This window comes from Lagopus muta, chromosome 2, assembly GCF_023343835.1.
Source record: "Lagopus muta isolate bLagMut1 chromosome 2, bLagMut1 primary, whole genome shotgun sequence".
Taxonomy (NCBI): Eukaryota; Metazoa; Chordata; class Aves; order Galliformes; family Phasianidae; genus Lagopus; species Lagopus muta.
The window spans coordinates 96,055,786-96,075,886 of NC_064434.1; the positions used below are offsets into that span (position 1 = coordinate 96,055,786).

The 20,101-nt window shown below is 38.9% G+C and overlaps 1 protein-coding gene and 1 long non-coding RNA gene across 6 annotated transcripts in view; one reads left to right on the forward strand and one right to left on the reverse strand.

Moving 5' to 3' along the window:
* The window catches only part of PLCB1 (phospholipase C beta 1), a 375,296-nt gene that overhangs the window by 345,927 nt on the left and 9,268 nt on the right, over window positions 1-20,101 (forward strand). For 2 of the 5 annotated variants that reach the window (XM_048938288.1, XM_048938289.1), the window contains exon 32: window positions 6,845-6,909. The exons of 2 other annotated variants lie outside the window; for them this stretch is intronic. In XM_048938288.1, coding sequence (XP_048794245.1) covers window positions 6,845-6,883 — 39 coding nt within the window. In that variant the 3' untranslated portion in view covers window positions 6,884-6,909. Of the gene's footprint in view, window positions 1-3,810; window positions 4,145-6,844; window positions 6,910-20,101 lie in introns of those variants that run through there. One more of the 5 variants, XM_048938287.1, reaches the window with a different exon arrangement.
* LOC125690185 (uncharacterized) overlaps window positions 6,918-20,101 on the reverse strand; it is a 70,290-nt gene continuing 57,106 nt past the window's right edge. The window contains exon 3 of the long non-coding RNA XR_007375548.1: window positions 6,918-18,766. This is a non-coding gene — a long non-coding RNA (uncharacterized LOC125690185). The remainder of the gene's footprint in view (window positions 18,767-20,101) is intronic.

Genomic DNA, 20,101 nt, shown 5'->3' on the forward strand with positions numbered 1-20,101 from the left:
TACTGGGCATAGGGATAGAAGGGATTTCTCTCACATACTCATGTGGAGGCTAATTGGCATATGTATTACATCTCTCCAAACAGATAGAACTAATAGCAATTTGTCAAAAAATAAGATATGTTTATTTCACAATCATTTAATGTTTAATGAAATTTGGATAGATTATGTTTTCTTTGGTGCTTGAGAAAAAGATCCTTTTATCTGACACTTCATTAGAAAAAGGACTTGGATTCTAAACATTCTTAGGAAATAAATCTCCTTTCTCTGCGGAGAAAGCTGTGCGATCTGCTGTATTTAACAAGAGAAGGATTTAAAATTGCCTACGCTGTCGTGCTAACTCTTTAAGACAATACTATGCTATTGCTTTCAGATTCTAACAGTATTAAAATTTGAGCTGCAAGTTTTTATTTCACACCATTTTGCAGATGGGAGAGTTGAGACCTTAGCAGCAAAACGACTTATTGGGAGTTGCAAAGGAAAGCAATTTGGCAGATAAGAATTGTAAAATATGTAATTAATATGAGGCATTGAATCAGTTTGAGGCACCCTTTTACCTGATGCTAATCTCAATTTCACTGGCATTTGCTCATAACCATTTCAGAGACGCTACTGAAATTACTTTGGATATGTACTGGTGTGGTTTAAAATGATCTTTTGGTGCAGGAGGATAATTTTCTTTGGTTCAGAATCTTCCAAATTTGAGAATCCTTTATGAAACAGGAATATCTGTTTCACCATCAAGATCAGAGGGCATGGTCTTTCACATCCCCAGGGATGATTTTCATATAAAATCCATGCATAAGTACATTACAATTTAGAACAGTCAGATATTGAGATGCATTTGCCAAACTGGACCGATGAGTCTATTTCTCTGAAAGCATTTACTCTCTTTGACCCTTTGACCTGTTTCCTATGAGGACAGAGGGAAGAATACTGTGGCGATCTCTGTTGTTACAGAAATAACTAGGTTAGCTGTTGCTTAACCAGGCGTCAGTCATGGAGTTCCAGGCTTGGGTGCTGTGTACTTCTGCTCTTCCTAGTAAAAATACAATGTATTCTTTCTTTTCTTTGTTTAGCCCGTTCCTAATAGGAATCTAGGTCTTTTTTGCTACTATTCTCATCCCCTTTAGTTGACCAAATTGGTCATTTTTTCGTAACTGCTGATGAACACTAAAATAATCCTTTGCCAACCTGCTCTTCTGGATTAGCTATAGTAACACCAACTCCCTTGAGCTTATTTGTGACGAGCAGTTGATTTGCAGGGGTTGTCTGACTAGCTCTCAAACTAAGGCAGATGGCCAATTACATTTGCAGAGTGAGGAGTGTCATTCAGTGTGCTCTGACTGATAGCAGTAGCAAAATTCAGATTGACTCTGTGTCCTAAATGAGTGTGTCTTTGAGATTTTCAATTAAAATCATCCATGGAGACATTCATAGAATCTTGTTGGCCTCGTTAGCGTGGCACATTAACTGTTCATGCTTGACCAGAGGAATATGAACTCTGGAGGAAAGAGCCCTCATTTGGACTTACTGTATCTTACTGACATTTATTATATTAATGGAAATATGTTTCTGAGAAACAGATTTTAATCTCTTGATCTTTGTCCAGCCTGCAAGCTAATAAATGTTGTTCTACATCTAGTAAAGTTGATAGTTATAATGGATCTTATACATGGATCTTGTATTGAGGTTAAGGATTTTTTTCTTCAGCTGAAAAATATATATTCTGACAATCTTTTGGCATTTACAGAGCTGTTTTGTAGAAACAGTTGTGTTTTCTTTTTTTAAATGATATAACTAAAGTAATCAATCATAAGCAGGAATGGAAAGGTACTTTTGCCCAGGAAGAGAAATAGTGCATGTGAAGGCTGTTCTTGCTGCAGTTGCATTGTGTTTGTGTGACTTCAGTGCAAAATTGCAGTGATTGGTTTCACTCATGTTATTGTTAAATAGTTATTGTTAAATAGTGATTTTTTCCACAGCCACACAAAATAATTAATCTGAATTTTCTCTTTCACTGAGACCAAACCCAGAGCCATTCTTTTCCTCCTGCATTTCTTTTTCTGTCTAATTCACAGTCAGATCAATTAAAAAGAACTTTACCTGTGCACTGTCCTTCTGTTAGAAGATGCAGAGGATCTTTTCTGATCCAAGGAAGATAGGAATACAATCAAGCGTCAGAACTTACTAAACATGACAACAAGTTGCTACCTTGAATGTTTTTTTGTACTGTTTCCGTGTTGCCATGAGCTAGATTTTGTCCTAAATGTCTGTTTGTGCAGCCCTGCTGTTGATTACATCCATGGGAAAGCATGCCCTCTATCCTTTCCTTTCCTTTTTTGTTTTGTTTTGTAATTCAGTCTTCTGTTTGCAGATACCTATATAAAGAACACTTATGTAAAACACATCTGGTTTATTATTTTGAAGGTGAACTCTACAGTATACAAAACGGCTGCAAACAACTTTTGAAAGGGAGTCATGGCTTAATAATAACTTAAGCCAGAGTCTCCATTGATTAAATACTGGACAGTATTACTGTCAGCCATATGGCTCCTTTTTTCCTCAGTTTAGTGGCCAGTGAACAGTGCTGGCTTCTTATCTGTCCAGAGTTTGAGCAGGAAGATTTTCCCCCAGTTATCACCAGTGAAGTGGAATCCTTTAGCCAGCCAAGCCCTTTGTAGGAGCGTTACAGCACTGAAAAAGAAAGAGGTAGGCACAGAGGATCTGTATCTAAAAATCTCAAGTCCCCTGGATTGCACCGTGACTTGTAACTTTTCCATTTGCCTTCACACTGCTCCTCAAAATCTTTTCTTCTTCCTTTAACGTGGTGAATTTTGCTGCTGTGGTCTCTGAAAACAGTGTAAATGCTTGCCAAAGGCTGAGCCAGCAGCAACACATGTAAGTTGCAGAACAACTGAGAGAGAGGTGTGAATTATTTATAGAATAAATGATGTGCTGTGAAGCAGCCTTTGTGGATAAGCAGAGTTCCCTTTTTATTCTTCCTGTTATAATATGCTTTTCTTGATCATAATTTTTAGTGTTTGTTAAAGATAATTGTAAAGAATACAGTCACATTGCCAACATTCAATTTGAGGTGTTATGTCAGAACAATTTATGGCAGTGAATAGTCAGATTCTGAGCCACCTTTCTGTGCATAAGCAAGAATAGAACTCTGGACTAATTGTGGCATTCGTTCTTTATAGTAATGTCACAATAAATGAGAACACACCACAGCTCTTCATGGAATCTTAGAAAACAGAAGGTATAAAATGCAGCATTTCTCGTGGCCATTTGCACAAGTGAGGACACATTCAGAATTATCAGATAAGCCAGAATATATTCAATGTCAGTATTGTAAAAGCTTAAACTTGCGCTGAATGGTACCTTGACTTTCTGCTTTAGAAGGTGTCTCCAGAAAACTACTTGGAAACCAGCCTTCAGTAGGCAATGAATAGCGGATGATATTTTAACAGTTCCCCATCACTAGTGGTGTTCCCATGTGTGTCTGTTGTCTCACTTCTAATAAATGCTACAGATGTTTGGCTGCCTAGTTATGATTTGGAAAAGTATGTGTTTTTTCTGTGTTGTATTATCCATACATTAGAGATTTCACAAAAGGCTGCTTAGCACAATGTCTGTGCATTCCAGGTGATGTTACTCACTCTAGATTCAAGAAGGTGCTCGGGGATTTTAAGATCATGTGCTTATGACAACTACAGTTATGACCTTCAGAATAGAAAACAGTTTGAAAGTCAGTATTCATTTTAATCCCTGTGTTTCTTTCTGATTTTCTTTTTCTTATGCTGCAAGACAATGCCTGGATCTCCAAAACTAGTGAGCACCCTGTGGTAAATACGTGTGTGTAATATATAATATACGTCTGCTACACTAACGTCATTTGGATTGGGAAAATCCTAATGGTGCAAGTGCACAGACTGTATTGTTAGTAACTGCATAAACAGGACTGGATTTGAGCCGTTTGCACCCTACTGACAGCTGAAGAGTTGTATCTTGTAACTTTGTAATTTCCCATCACTGTGGAATTCATGCTATCCAGATATCTCTGCTAAATTTGGTGGACTGTGTTTTGAGTACTTGCTGAATAAGGAAAGGGGAAAAAATGCTCGGTTTGCTTTCATAGAATTGTTGTCTCTTTTGGATGTTGCTGCTTCTTCTTTTTTTTTTTTTTTTTTCTTTTTTGGTTAATGTTTACTTATTTTGAGCCTGATGTTCACCCTCCAGGTAGGTAAATAACATCTGTACCATTGCAAATGCGTGCCTACTTTGCACACCCAAATCCTAGTGTGTGAGCACTGACCAGTACAGACCGGTGGTCACCTGCATGCAGAGTGGGCACGTTTTCACAAACACAAATGTTTCCTTTGCAGGGAGGCTTGATAAGACTGGTGCCAAAAGTAACAAAAAGCAGTAAATACTGCACAAAGGAGTTTAGCAAGAGGATTCTCATTAGTGTTTTCCAAGATTGGTTTAAAGGGAATTTCTAGTCAAATCTCAACGAGGCTTGAACAGTTATGAGCTTCACTGAAATAACCAGACTAACATCCAGAGTAAGAGAATGTTTGTGTGCTGCAAACATGTATGTCGTTTTGTAAAAACTGCCAGTTTTAAGTAACGCCTTCTCTGATTTGTCTGTCAGTGGGAGCACAAAACCACTGAAGTGTAGAGATCAAAGGAACATAAAAGTAAAGTGCATCAGGAGAACTGATCAGGAACTATAGGAAAAGAAGTGGCTTTCTTTTTACACTTTACATTTCACCTTCTTGCTGCTACGTTTTTTTCTGCTACAGTCACTTTCTGCTTCCTCAGCTAATACTTTAGATTCATTTTGCATGTCAAAATGGTGCAAGCTACCACAATCACTGGCACCCATTGCCTGAACATCTTATACCCAAAGTGTATCTTTTAACACCATTTGTGTCAGTGCTAATGCAGTTTTAAAGTCCACTGGTACCAAGGTGAGAAAGAGTTCAAGGAGAAAATAAATAAAGGTGTCTTTCAGTTGTTTCAACAGAGTATAACATGGTGGCAGAAGTTCCTTTATTAAGAATTTCAACCAAATCCAGCCACACTGTTAACTAACTTCTTTTCTTTTGCCTGCTATTGTGACTCAGTTATAAGGCATTTACAAATCTGCATGAATATAGAAAGGGGACATGGTGCTCAAATGTATTGTTTTGCTTTTTTACCCATTACCAAGGAAGTGGCTCCATAATTACATTCAGTTTTTTAAAAATTGCTTTGAGAGGAAATGTTTTGTGGCACATTGAAAACGTATTATTTTGGTTATTAAGCTATTTTAATGTTCAATATTGAAACAGATAATTTTATTTTGTGCTATTGTTTGTTTCTATTTAAAGGTTTCAATTTGCAATTTCATTTGTAGCAAACATGATAGCCAACAGCTAAGGCAAAATAAAGTTGACCTCAGTGAACTTGCATGCGATTGTTCCAGGGCTGATTCTCACCTCGTATCACCATATCACATTTAATGCCATTACAGCTCTGGCTCTTGGATATACAATAGGTATATGTGGTATTACTTTGAATGCATGTTAGGGTATAAAGTACACGAGGTGCAAAATGTCAAGATTTTAGTGGCACTAAGTGTATCATGAGAGCCATGATTTAACTCTACAAACAGAACTAAGTTAGCAATAGACTCACTCAGTTGCTATAGCTATGAAGCAGTAAATCACTTAACACTGAAATCATGCTTATTATAGAGTAAAAGGAGACAGCGACCACATTATTTAACACAACAGAGAATAAAGCATACTGCAGCCAGAGGAAAATGGCACAGTTAACTTTGTTTGAAGGCTACACTTAGCAAGAACCAAAAAGTCACCCTCATTCTAAGTTCAGGGCTATTGTTTTGTAGCCATCTTCTAGTAACTATAACTGCAAGCTAAAAACCATGGGTCTTTTTGTTTGATGTTGGAATACCTTCAGGACTTCCCTAATCCACACCTTAGAGCTCTTCAAGAGAGTTGAAGCTCAGGGTGCGTAGAGTGTATGTGATGAGCCACAGCCATCCCAGTGGGTCAGCTCTGAGTAGCATGCAGCTGCCTGCAGCATTTTGGGGTCTTCTAGGCTTGGGGTCTTCTTCAGGGACAGCCTGAAAATCCTGCCTCTATTTGAAACTGTCAAAACAGAAGTTTCAGAGAGAAATGCTGAATCTGAACACAGGCACAGCAGTGTTGTGTCCAGCAGCAATGGGTCCCACATCTCATCACGCTCAGGCACTGCGGCAGGGCTGAGTCAAAGGGAATCAGCTGACTGGTGAAAGTCCGCACCACTCTCATAAGCACTTGCATTTGTCACTGAAGGTTTTCCATGCAAACTTCACAAACTTCACGGAGTCCATGGCATTGGCCATGACTGCAGTGTGACGTCCTCCTGCTGCAATGTCTGGCGGTATTTCTTCAGGCACAGCCTTCAAGTAGCATAGGTGATGCTTGTGTTTTTTTTTAATTCAGATATTCTTATCCCCCCTCCAAAAAAAAAAAAAAAGCTGTCATTTCCCATGATGTGCCTGATCTGCAACTTAGCAAATCTCCCACGTAACACCACTGAAATATTCTCTTCTACCAGTATGGAGTGACAGGTTGTGATAAATAGAGTGATTTCTCTGACTAACACATTCCTACTACTAGTCAAATATTAATGAGCCCACACACAGAAGCATGAAGTAATCTTATGTTTTTCATTAAATACGTAGATTAAAGAGCTGTTATTTTACTGTAATGAACAAAATTATGTCATTTCAGCTTAGAGTAATTGTTAATCATATCAAATTGAAATGATCCTTGGTTTTGTTTTAAAGAGCATAGAAGAACAAGAAGTAGAGGAAAAACAGAAGTAGAAATGGAATATGAGACTATAGTGAAAGTGAGTGAAACATTCCCCTTTTTATCTAGTAATGCTAATGTTGTTTTCATTTTACATGTCAAAACTTTGAGTCAGGAGTGTCCACAATTTACTGCCTGATGGTTCCTCTGAAATCTTTGAGCAATTACAGCCCTGATTATTATCTGCTAGCTGCATAACATATGCTGCCACTGGCCATTACATTCTTTTTGTACCGGGAAAGCAATCTGTGGCTTCTTCAAATCATACCCCACCCCATTGTCTGCCTGCCTGCTTTATTTATTGCTGCTTTTGCCCCACCTCAGTGCAGTGGTCAGGGGCTGTGTGTCACAGCATGATTATACAAGCTCTCTCTCTACAGCCCTTTGGATCATCAGAATATCCTCTGTTCTCTGCTCACAGTAGCTGCAGTACTCACATATCAGAGAAACAGGCACTATTAAATGTCTCTCCGAAGAAGTAAAGAAGATTGATGCGAGGGGATGTTACAGGGGTATGAATTGAGAGCATCTACATGTCACGGATGAGAAAGGGGAAGGGTGTTGAAGGTAGGAATTCTGGGCACCACTCAAGATTAAGCTTACCAAACACATAAATTTAATATTTGTCATCTGGAACACCAGATTATGGGATAGTGAGAGAAATGATTAATTGGGGCATGAGAGCAGGAAAGAAAATTTGAGGGGCGGAGGGGGGAGGGAAAGGAGAAATGAATAAAGTGGAATTAGTAGAGCCTAAGGCAATAATTTAGAGGTGAGAGAGTGAGTTTTTAAGGGAGGAGGAAGGGAACAGGACAACTGGGGAGAGGCAATCAAAGCTCGGGAGAACGGTGAAAGTCCTATACAGAAGGACTAATGATTAGAACATGCTAACAGAATGTAGTAGTGTTTCAAGGATGTCTGCTGTCATCTACAGTCATGGCAGGAGGTCTTGAGTTTTCCCTCACTAGGAAATGGCTATAAATCACAAGCCTTTGCCACTGAATCAGTGAATCCTGCTTGGTTTGTATTTATATTTAATAATTCTTCTTCTACTGAAGTTTCTGGAATGCTTTGGTATACATTGCTTCCCTGTGAGGAGAGAACTACCATAGCTTCTCAGACAGGATTGTGTTTGGTAACAGAACCTACTGTTCTGCTGCAGGTACCTGGGTGCAGAAGGTTCTGGTTCCATGCCAAGCAGGTATGGTTTGTTTTTCAGTCCCCTGGCTCAACTCACAGATGTGCAGCAGTAAATGGAGCCTTCTGGATAGCACTGCAGATCCTCTCTGCCAGGGAACATCCCTGCTTAGCTTTTCGCTGTCCCATACAAAGCCTTAACAGTTGTTTTGTGATTCATAGTCCTTCCTAGTGGCAACAAAGGCTCAGGTTTTGGGACTACTCCTCCAGTCAGTGTGGTACCAATACCAGTGTTAGAGATGCACCTTCAGAAGAGGAAAAGGAACACATTTGCTGTGATTGCTCCTCTTCTCCCTGGCCAACATCAGTGAGGCAATTCCTTGTGCTTTCCCAGTGGATGTTTTATCAGAATGCATAGGAAAGGTTGTTTGTTTTCTAAATACTTACTAGGTATACTTCCAAGGACACGTATGGGAGAGTAAGAAAAAAAGAACCAGCTATGTATGTTTGGTCTGGGTCTTGCAAAATAGATATTAACGTCTCAATTCTGTTGAAATGCAAATGCTAAATAAGTTTGACTAATTCATAGCATGTGGCTATAACTTCTCAGGCTTCTTTTTTTCTGTGGATTACGTGTTTCTGCCCAGGTGGACACTAGCATACTTTTCATGTATCTCTATATATATCTCTATATATATCATTATATATTTATTATTTATTTTAATGTTTTTACTATTGAGAAAAAGATACTTTCAAACACTTCAAAAAGAATGCAGCTGATTGTAAATATTGCTTAGTGCTCTCACTGTGGTAAGGTCAAAGATTAGAGCTGCTAGGTGGGGCCCTGGCTACATGAATGTGTTTTCCTCTTGGATACAGGCAAGGTACCTAAAAGGGCAGGTTTCCTGAACAAAGTAGTTGTGACAAAAGAAAGTAGAGCCATAATGAATGTGTCGGCACCTTGCCAGTATTCAGAAGAGTGACTTACTTGAGACGGCGGCATTAAATTGGCAATTGTTCACTAAAGAACTGGAATTTTTGTTGTTGTTTGTGTTTAGGTGTCGTGAGAATACTGATTTCTCTTCCTCAGGAATGTTCTGACTTCCTTTCCTGAAAAGCAGAAGCATAGGAATAGATCTGATCTGCCTTGAAACAACCCAGTGGACATTTAAAAGAACAGAAGTGTTTACCTCTATTCTTGTCATACATCACTTACATTGCAAACAGTATGCTGCCAACTTCATACCCCCTGCTTGGGTTAAGTCAGAATATCTTCGGAGAATGGCAGGAATGGGCAATTCAATTGCTTCTGCACAGTTAGAAGCAACTCAGACCTAAGATAAGAACCTCTGGTGGCATCACATAACCACTTAGGACACCTCATGTGATCCATCCATCACTCCACAGTTCTACTCACTCCAAAGGAAATATGAGAATGATGGAAAAATGTTGTGTTTTTTTTCTTCCACTCCTTTCTGCCCTACATTCTCACTGGTACGACCGCAGAGTAAGGCATTTTGAATGCTCTGAAGCAGCTGGATAGGAGGAGGCCAGGCAGCACAGAAGGGAGAAGTCAAGCTTCTGTGCAGCCCATCAAGGAGTATTATCTCAGCTCTCTCTCCCATATGGAGAGACACTACTGGCTTCAGGCTGAACAGAAGGAATGACATCAGAGCATATGCAGGGGAGGTATCCAATCCTTTGAAGTCATTATAGTAGTTGTACGGAAATCTAGAGAGGTTACCTAAATTCAGAGCTTCATTCAGGAGCTGTCAGAATCCACTAATAAATATTAGTGTAGCAGTAACTTTCATTTAGTTAATAGTGATTTGTCTGTGTCAACAGCGGAAACTTAAAATAAATCTTTGAGACAGAATAAGAGAATGTGGGCTTAAAAGTCTGGTCCTAAGATGCATCTTTTTTTATTCCATACAAAATAGCTTGCCAGTAGGACATTTTGACCAGGAAGGAATGGCCAATGAGAGTTCTGAAAAGGAAGGTCTGACATTTACTGCTACACTTTTCTTCTCCTTTGAGCTCTTTCAGATAAACTCTTCAGTGCATAGTAGAGCATTTTAGTGGGCTTCAGCCATGTGTAGATGCTGTCTAGAATCAAGCTGACATCTTTTCTAAACCTGGATTTTTGTAAATCTTATAATAGCTGTTATGTACAACTAGAATTCTGCATGGTGCAATGTCAGTCTCCATGTTAAGTTACTGTATGTCCTGTGGGAATGATATTGCATGTGGTAGCTCACATCCGACATCTTTACATTCATGAAGGAGGTGTTAATGCCTGAATAAAACATAGAGCTTGGAGCACATAAGGCAGATTGTTTCACCAACTGCTGATGCTGATGCTATTCGTATATACACAGATTGTCTTCTGACTTTCTTTGTGAGATTATTGAATATTAGGATATTTAGAAGTACCTGTTTGGCTCAGAGTTTTGTCAGGGTGTTACATAGGTCAGTGGGATCTCCATGTAATATTACTGATCACAGAATTGTCCTTTCTGCTGAAAATTCCGAAGGTTTGGTTTTCAGAGCACTTATCTGGTTTCAGAAGTTAGTATTCCTGATGGGATTGATGACCTTGCCAGCAATTAAATCTTTCCCTGTTCTGTCAGTTTTACACCTTACACTGATGCTGTAATGCTGCTGAAGTTGAAGCATGATAGATGTGCAAGTCTGTGTAATGCTGAGTTGCTTAGAAATTACAGAAGCTCCTGGGAATGATAATTCACTGTCAGTCTTTCTCTCAAAGAATCATTGTAATTCTGAGCAGGGACTCACTCTCTGTGTGGCAGAATGGAATAAATTCTGCAGTAACTACTCTCTAATTTCATGTCAGTGTTAGTGTCTCCTCTTGCCCTGGAATACCCTTCATTCCCATCTGTATTCAGATAGACACTGCTGGGGCTCTCACTTGAAAATACCAATTGGTTGAAAATTAATTCAAATTTTTAAATTATTATTTGGATTTTTTACTTTTTAAGTGATTTTTTTTTAAGTCTGGGGTTAATTTCTCGTAATATTAACTGCCTCTTAACGGCTGCTACTTCCTCAGAAGTAGATTCAGTTCAGTGATACAAACCATGTTTGAGGATTTGTTACAGGCCAAGAACATTGCTGTTGTCAGATGCAGAAATGCTTTTTTTTTGCTGTAATATGAAAAAGCAGTAAGTTTGCTCAGAGGTCTTTTATGTGTACTAGATGTCCGTATTCTCATACAAACACAAGTAGAGAATACAAATGTAAATATGAATGCTTCCTGCATTTTGAGCATCCCGTGCCCTGCCGTGTTTCACTTCCAAAAGTTTTCTAGGTTAGTAAACTTCACCACCCCATCCCCCTAATGTGATCGTCTGTTTTAGGCCCCCCACCAGGACAGTGTCCATTTTCATGTCCAATTCTGTTAGCACCCAGAGGCTTTCTGCAGGTCTCTCTCTTATAATACACTGGAGATCAGAAAAAAAAGATAATATCTTTGATAAATATCTCACCAAGGCCTTTTCTTTACTTGTCCTTCCTGAACAAACTACATGTAGTATGAATACATCAGTAATGTAAATTATTATAGAAAATCCCTGTTTATGCCCATGAAGGCATTATTTTGATTCACTTAGAAATTACCAGATGCTGTCCCTTTTTCATTCATGTTTAGTAAGGATATGCAAACAAACAAACACACGTGCCATAAGAGCACTGACTCAGTATTCACCTTTGTTTTCCTCCTGTAGCCATTTAATGAGCATCTAGAAACATTTTTTTAATAAACATGCATGCAGTAGGGAACATCTTTGAGTGTCTTTTTACAGAGTTACATATTAAGTGCAGGCTACTGACAGTAGGAAATCTTACAGTAGATAGGCTGATAATCAAAGAGACTGTCTTTTTTTCATGCACAAAAGTGTAAATCACTGCTGTCTGAAGATGAAGTTACATCATACACAGAAAGCTCCATGCTCTGCCTTTTCTTATTAAGTAAAATGAAGTACAGAATAGAGGGGACAGTAGGGTGAAACAGCTTGGTAGCTGCTAATGTAGCATGCAGGGAGAGAGCAACTTGTTTGTCTGATTTTAAGAAGCATCAATCTGAGACACGCTTTTTGATTACCTCCATCAGACACCTTTGAACACAGAATATTTCAGCTGCTTGCTTTGAATTTCTGTGGTGGGAGACATAATTCCCATTATCTGTTTTGGTCAGTTGAATGTTCTCTTTGACTCCTCATTGGTACTGTAGGCATAGAGGATTCAGGGAAGAACACCTGTCAATTAGTAGCTGTGTTTTAAAAATAATTCCTCTTCCCAGCACTTCTGCTGCTGCTGAGGACAGCGGCTGCAGTCAGCAGCTGTGACTGATGCAGCAGTCCATGCTGTGTGCCTCTGACAGGTGCCAGAATAAACCAGCTCTAATGACACAAGTGCCAAACTGGAGTTTCAGCATATCAGTGAAATAAAATACAAGCAGACAAGGGAACTTCTGTTCTCCTGAGATCAATTCTGCAAGGACAGAAAGACTTAAAAGAGTAGTTTGAAGCCTTTCTTAAGAGCCTGGAGCCATAACAGCAGGTAGAAACTAAAAATGGTGGCTTTTCCTCATGTATATACTAGATGTTCCTCTGCAAACAGCTTCCCTCTGTCTTCTAAAAAAATAACCCGTCCACATTTACCTTACACTTGTAAATGATCCTGTGGCAGAATCTTCTTAATCAGCTGTTCTTCGGGTTGTATGTGTTGCCGTCCTTCCTTTGCATTAATCACTGAAGTTCTTCGCTTTTTTGTCTGCAGTCACACCATATGATCAGAAAATGAATACACTGAAAATGCAACACTGCAAATTAAACACGTGGATAACAGCTTGTGGCTTTGGTACTCTGTGCTAACATGTGACAAGCAGAGAATAGTAAACTGAGAAAGAGTTCTCCTGTGAATTCAGTGCCCCCATTATCTCTCCTTCTTTATCCGAAGGGCTGAGGAAAACGTTTTTGTTAGCCAAGACTGCTTGGTGCTTTGGCTTAATTTTCACTGCATAATTTTAAATACAGATTGTGTCTACAGTGCTGCAATTAGTGGATAGCCTAAAGACTTATTATTTCAAACTAATTGATATGTAAGAAAGTTTAAATAACGTAAGTGATAAGATTTTTTTTAGGAATAACTTCTGCAACTAACTCAGAATAATCTTATTACTGTTACACATTTGCAGTTGAATTAATTTTCCAATCATCATTACTAAATCTAATGCTTGTCTGCATTTCTGTAGCTCTAAATACATTTATATTAAACGGTGAAAAGCTGGTATTATGTAAGTCATTGTTCTAAAAGGGGTTTCTGCAAGTTAACAATCTCATGCAGTTCTGATACTTGCCTACCACCATTTGGAATACTCCCAGAATTCAAGATTAGTCTCTGTTATCCTCAGTAAAAATGTGTACTCCACACATATTTTAAAGAGAGCTCTAACCCAAGCAATCCTTGTTTTCAGAGTATACTGTTGCTTCCTCAAATAGCACAGTCACTTATCATGAGAGGCCTGTATTTTTCCAGCGTTCATTAAACTTATCTTGAACTAGGCTGTGATCAGAATTGGCATCGCAGAACACATTGTAAAGTTACAAGACCTCTTGAGAACTTTTTAATGCCTTTAGAAGATGTAACAGTAATAAAACACAGATAGAGCATTAAAAAGATAAGTACTTCTAATGGAAAAGGGGATGCTGCTTCTGCCAATTTTTCTTCTTAAATTAGGTTTTGCACAGTACAAAACTTTTACAAGATAGAAGCTACCAACAGTGATACACACAAATGAAATTAAATTAAAAACAAATCAGAGCTCTGAGGAGGTCATGTTATACATTTTGATGGAATCTCAGTGGAAAAAAAAGCAAAGGGCTTAGTGAAGTTCCATAGGATTCATCTCAGTTCAGGCTCGATCCTCTGGTGAACTATACATGGATGAACTGTATTAACTTCAGAATGAGAGAGGCCAGGGACCAAACCCACTGATGTCAGTAGAAAAGCTCACTCTTCCTTGTAGGAGTGTGCAGCCTCCACACACTGAGATCTGTGATGAAGGGAGGTACCAAAGGGACTGATTTCTGTCCATGCTGGGATTTCAATCACTTACATTGGGGCTGCTCTTTCATCCTGGTCCTTGGTTGGTTGTGCCTTAATCTGGGATAGGGCAGCATAGGCAGAAGGCACTTTGTGCCCTTCTCACACCTGTAGCTTCACATTGTGCTCTAAATAACTTTTTTTTTCTAATTAAGCATAGTCTGTCCCTCCTCAACGCATTCTTTTCATACAGCAAGTTGTTATCAGTGTGAAGATAGCACTGCTTGGTGTTAGTAAGTTGTAATATTGTTTATTTTTCCTGTATCTTCTAGATGTACCTTTCAGGGACTATATCTATTCCTTTTTCTGGCAAAAAGTCTGACCAAAAAAAAACCAAAACAAAAAAACAAATGGTGGCAGTATCACTGACACATCTGTTCAAGGAGACTTTAAAATGTCCAATTTCACTTCAAGGTGAAAAATATACCATAGAGCAGACTTAAGTGTGCAGGTGCTTGCTTTTGTTTATGATTTTGCATGTTGTCTATCAGCATAGCTCCATGAACATAATCCACCATATTTATGAAGAGCTGACCTCTGGACCTCTGCTGGTTGGTTGAATCGCAATGCTGGAGCTGGCAGTCATTCATCCATATAAACCTTAAGAAGGGCAAAACACCCAGAGGCTTCCCTTCTTCATGGAGCTCGCGTGCTCAACAGAAACCCACATCAGGTTGTATGCAGAGAGAAAAAACTGGGCAGGTCTGAATGTGACAGGAGCACCTGACTTCTCCGTGGAAGTTTTTGTCTCTACTTTGACTGTTGAAGCAAGCTTGGATTTTAAGCAGCATCCAGGTCCTGTTTTCTAGACACATTCATGCTTTGCAGTTTCCTTTAGTTGCTAAGACAGGGTAGTGGAAGATTCCCAAACATCTGAAATGCTTCAGTGAGGAAAATGAGCTTTACTCATCTGCAGCACTTCTTTGTGACTGATACTCATTTCAGATCTCTGTTTGGGAAGGAGTTTCACTTCACGCCATTTTGTGCAGGTGTTTCTTTTGTTTGAACTGGTTAGATTTTGCCTGTGCTTAAATGTTTACCAGTACTGTAGATCCAAAAACCATCAGTCAATCGCTGTCTCCTCCTAAAGATAAGTGAACTTTGTCTTTGCCCTTTAACAGGCATGAGTTCAAGCTACTCTATGCAGCAGTAGGACAGGCTTTTTGTTGTTTCTCTAGTGTTATGAGTTATCTCAGTTACCTTATATGTCATATTTTGCATTGAAGGATGCAGCTAACCATCACTGAACCAAAGTTTTCTACATGGTTCATTTGAACTTGATGGGTAATTAGAGTTGCCTCACTTTGCAATAGTCAGTGTTAATATGACCTTTGAAAAAAATGTTTCGATAAAAAGCAACTGAACTGAAACATTAATCCCTTGAACTTAATCATGGGGATGGCTCCATTAACCTCCCTTTGCACAGCATTCTGTAATCCAGTAATAGCAGTGCAGACAAGAAGAGGTTTTTTTTCCTTTTAAGTTCATTGTAGTGTCAGGAAGTAAAAGCCTTCAGGCTATTTTTAATTAGGTTGAACCTTTGGGCAGTGCTGTTCTTACATGAAGCTGTAAAGTTTTAAACAGTTGTAGTTAAAGTTCCATACCAATTTTGCATCTCAAGTAAAAAAAAGAATGTGTTTAGTAATACAGCACGAAGCAAAGAAAGTGGAGGATATCTGGATGAAAATCTGATGGGGGTAGAGAGATGTGAAGGTAACAGTACAACATGGACACAGTGTAGCCATCACTAACATCAGACTTTGTATTTTTAGTTGCAATGGTACATCCAGGTTTAATGTTCATTATATAACAAACATGGGTCAAGTCCAACTTGTCACTGCTATACTCAGTCTCAGAACTTTCCCTACATTTTCTCCTGGAAGTACAGAAGCCAAAACACTGAACCGTTATTTCTGGAAGAAGAAAAGTGAAGGACAGTAGCTCTGGCTTCGGTGTTAAACTCCTGCTAGGCACATTCTTACACCTAAGTTTACTAACAAAAAACCTGACAATATTGCAGTAATTCATTCTCAGGTGATTAAAAACATGGACTGCAGTTTAAAAAAGCTCAGTAAACCTTAGATCATCTGGCCCAAACTGATCGTTTTGACAACCTGTGAAAAACTGAATAAAAATGGAAAGTCACCTAACCCCATCTGTGAAGCAGAGCAAAAGTCAATATAGAACTCAGCAGTGGGATAAAAATATGCTTCTGTACTTGGTTTGGTTGCTTTTCCAAAGTGGTCTTCATCCAAGACATGAACAGCTGAGCTATCTCTCATGGTGAGGCTGCTGTTCGAGCACTTAAGAAAGGTCATGAAGTTGTTGTTTTCATCAAATTAGAAGTATTAAGATTTATTATTTGCTTGATCAACACCTGCCTCAAACTCTGGGTGACAGAGAGCATTTTTAAGCTTCCAATTCTAGCACAATAGTTTAAAAGTTTAAAAAATTCAGAGCATCTGAATGATTTGGGTGCCTACCCAAATTTTATTTACCCAAATTAAGTTTCAAAATCAGCTAATGCAAATTGATTTTTTAAAAGTATTTTCCACGCAGATTAAGACGTGGGTAAGTAGGGAGGAGTATGTTTAACATTCAGTCATTCATCCACTTAACCTCTGCTTGTCTTCTGGGAAAAGGAATGGACACTCTTAAACTTCTGGAAAAGCAAAGTAAGGTGCAGGTAATTTTGTTTTAAAAAGCGTTTCCCATGTCAAAGGAAGTTTTCCTTTTATTGATACGCTTGGAGGTGTGTGGGCGAGCAGAATAACAGGCTGCTTTGCTGAAACAACAGACATACATTACTTCCTCAAAAGAAAATCTTTAGCTCGTAATGCTACAGTTCTTTTTTGCCTTGATGCAGCCTTATTTGAAGATGAAAGACAATGATCAGAAGTAGAGCTAATGATCAGAAACATACCAAGACTTATTTGCCAGTTTGACAGTTGCCCTGCTGCCTAATTCCAAGGCAAGTGGGAGGACACTGGTGGAATTGAGACATTGTGATAAATTGTATAAATATTTTCCAGTGTCTGCCTAACATAACCATCACATGCACATTGACCATGTGTATCTGCATGTGTCTGATACCTCAGTATTAGATTCTAAATAGATTTTTTTTTCATTAGGGTGCGTTAGAAAATAGTGAGTCAGTTGCTAAATGGGCTCATCGTTTGGGGAGATGTACACCTCTGATAGTAAAGAGGAAGTCAAATTCATGTTGAGAGTGAGTGAGTTAGGAAACATTTTGGAATAGCTTTTGTTGATACGAAGGATTACAGAGCTGCAACTACTTGAAAAGATTTTCAAAGAAACTTCTACGGCTTTGATCTTTATTCAGATAGTGCTTGCTTTCTAGTCTAAAAACATTCATTTTAACAGATATTAACAGAAGGACTGACTGCTTAGTAATTTTCTAAGCAGACTTTTCAATGAGCTTCCATCCTGCAGAGACTTTCTAATGTGATCAGCCATAGTCAGCACAAGATAAACTTCAAAGTGTGGTGTAAGGCTTGATCAGTGAGATTATTTTTTAAGCTAATGATGGCTTATTTCTAAAAATGCATGCAATTCCCTGGCAATAATCAATACCTTTGAAATTATACCAAGCATGTACCTTAAGAAACACACCTTAGTATGTGTTCAGAACTCAAAACAGACTGAAGAATTTAGATGGAGCAGGAGGGCAGAGCAGGCTATCTCAATAAAAGGAGATGCCTGACTTAATCATAGGATAATTCTCTTCTTTCTCCATTGAGTAGCACATGGATGCCACTAGAGAGACAGAGAAATAGGTTATTTGTTTCCTTTTCATTTCATGGTTGTATTTGAGAAGAAATCACTCTGCTCAGAGAGAATTTTCTGCAATACTAGTGGAACTGCTGTGGATGTTCTGGCAATAGTCAGACATAGGCTACTCTGTAATTATCAATTAGAAAGATGGACGTGAGAGATTGAAAAATACTTTGCTAAGCTGCATTTAAGAGTTCAGTATTCAGAGTTCAGTTTCATCTAGGATCCAAAAACTGTGGAGTCGATTTCACCATGGTTTTCTCAGGTCCGTACTTATCAGCTCCAGAGCCCTTGCACAAGAGGCCTCAAGCACCTTTCTTGTCTCTCTTCTCTTTCAAAAATAGCCACAACCTCACACTCTGTGGGACAGCACCACTTTTAGGCAAAGCACATTATGTAAGTGGCCCTGTGGATTCCAGAGCCCCCTGGAGACACTCAGCTCAGCTGCTCTGGTGCTGCACAGCTCTGAGAGCCTCATGTCCTCTGGCCCACCCGGGATTTGAAGTATTTCTGGACTATATTGTTGCTGTTATAACCTCCAGATGTCATTTAAAAGGACTTTCTGAGGGACTGTTATGGCCTCTTCAGCTAAGAGTTGCTGTAGTGCAGTACTACCAAGGACATGCTGTTGGGCCTCTACTGCCTGTTTATGCCTGGGAGGCATCATGGAAATGAAAATATCACGATCAGTAGAAGGTAATGGATGCACTTACTTGTTTATTTTGAAGACAGTATCCAAAATACGAGTAGCACTTCTTATAAACGGACCAGTGAAGAAGCTCCATTTGAGCTATGTCACTGGAGTTATTTATCCTGGATCCACCCCAATAAACGAAGGGCATCTGTTGAGAGATGAGACTGCAGTGGAATTTCTCTGGATTTATTGCATCGAATCAGAGCAGATTCTCTTCAGCTCACAATGAAGCTAACTTTCTCTTGTGATAATGAAAAAGAGAAGAATCTAGTCCTAAAATATTATATGTATTTGTGAAGAGGGGATTGTTACCATTAGTATTAGCTCAAATTACCTTTATTCACTACCTCATGATATCCATAGGTCTCATATTTCTACAGTCATCAGAAGAACACCTGATAGCTTAAGAAAGCATTCTATCCACAAAAGAAACCAATTACACAAAATACTCATAAGAAAGAAAAATGATTCCAAATATGCAACTTAACAAGGTACAAGAAGGTCTTTGCATGAGAATAAATTGCTCCACTGCTGAGAAATAGGAAACAAAGTTACTGTGAAGAAAATCCTTCCACAGAAATCAGAACAAGCTCTCTTTTCAAAGAATATTCAAGAGATTTGAAATTTAATAACAACAATACAACCACCAGTAGCAAACATCACCAGTTTCGGCTTTTGCTGTAAGGAATTTCTCCAGCTCAGAAATTTTCAGCAGAGGTATAGTACACACCTCTGCGCATGTAGTACAGACGTGATCTGAGCACCACTGATATACATCTCTTCACTTTAACATTTATTTTTTAATTAGCTCTTAGAATAGATGTTGCTTTATTATGCAGAAAGAAGATAAGAGTTTATTATGAGAGTGTTCAAATCTAGAAGCTCTGGTCCCAAGTTTCTTCCCAGTCCCTTTGGTTTAATTGAAGTTGCAGTTAATAAAGGTGGAGACACAGATTGATGAAGGCCCTAAGGTTACAATCTAATGCCTTGAGAGAGCAGGTGCTAAAGGACTCTTTTATATGGGGACTTGTACGTTGGGGAAAGCATAGCAAATCACCTGTGCTTTGATAGGAAGAGACACAGGGCTGAAACTTGGAAGACAGCAGTTAGGGGATGTCAAACAGGGAACATATGAATAAGGGAAAATAACACAGTACACAGTTTCTAGGCTCCTTAGTTGTAAAGTGCTTCTGGTGCTATGCTGATTTTCTCATTCCTGTTGTGGGGTAATTTCTGGAGTATCTGGATCTTGTAACCTGTTGACATGAGAAGCCTGGGGTGGCAGTAATGGATCAGTCCAAAATAAAACTGCTGAGCAACTGCCCATGAACTCAGGAGGAGATCTTAACAGTGCGGGAGGATTAGCTTGTTGTGTTAGACCTTGTGTGAGGGACTAGGGGAACTTTATCTGAGAGGGAAAGAGTTTGTGGTGGAGCTAACAGAAAGTCCTGGAGTTGGTGTCACTCGTGTCTATCGTGGTCTG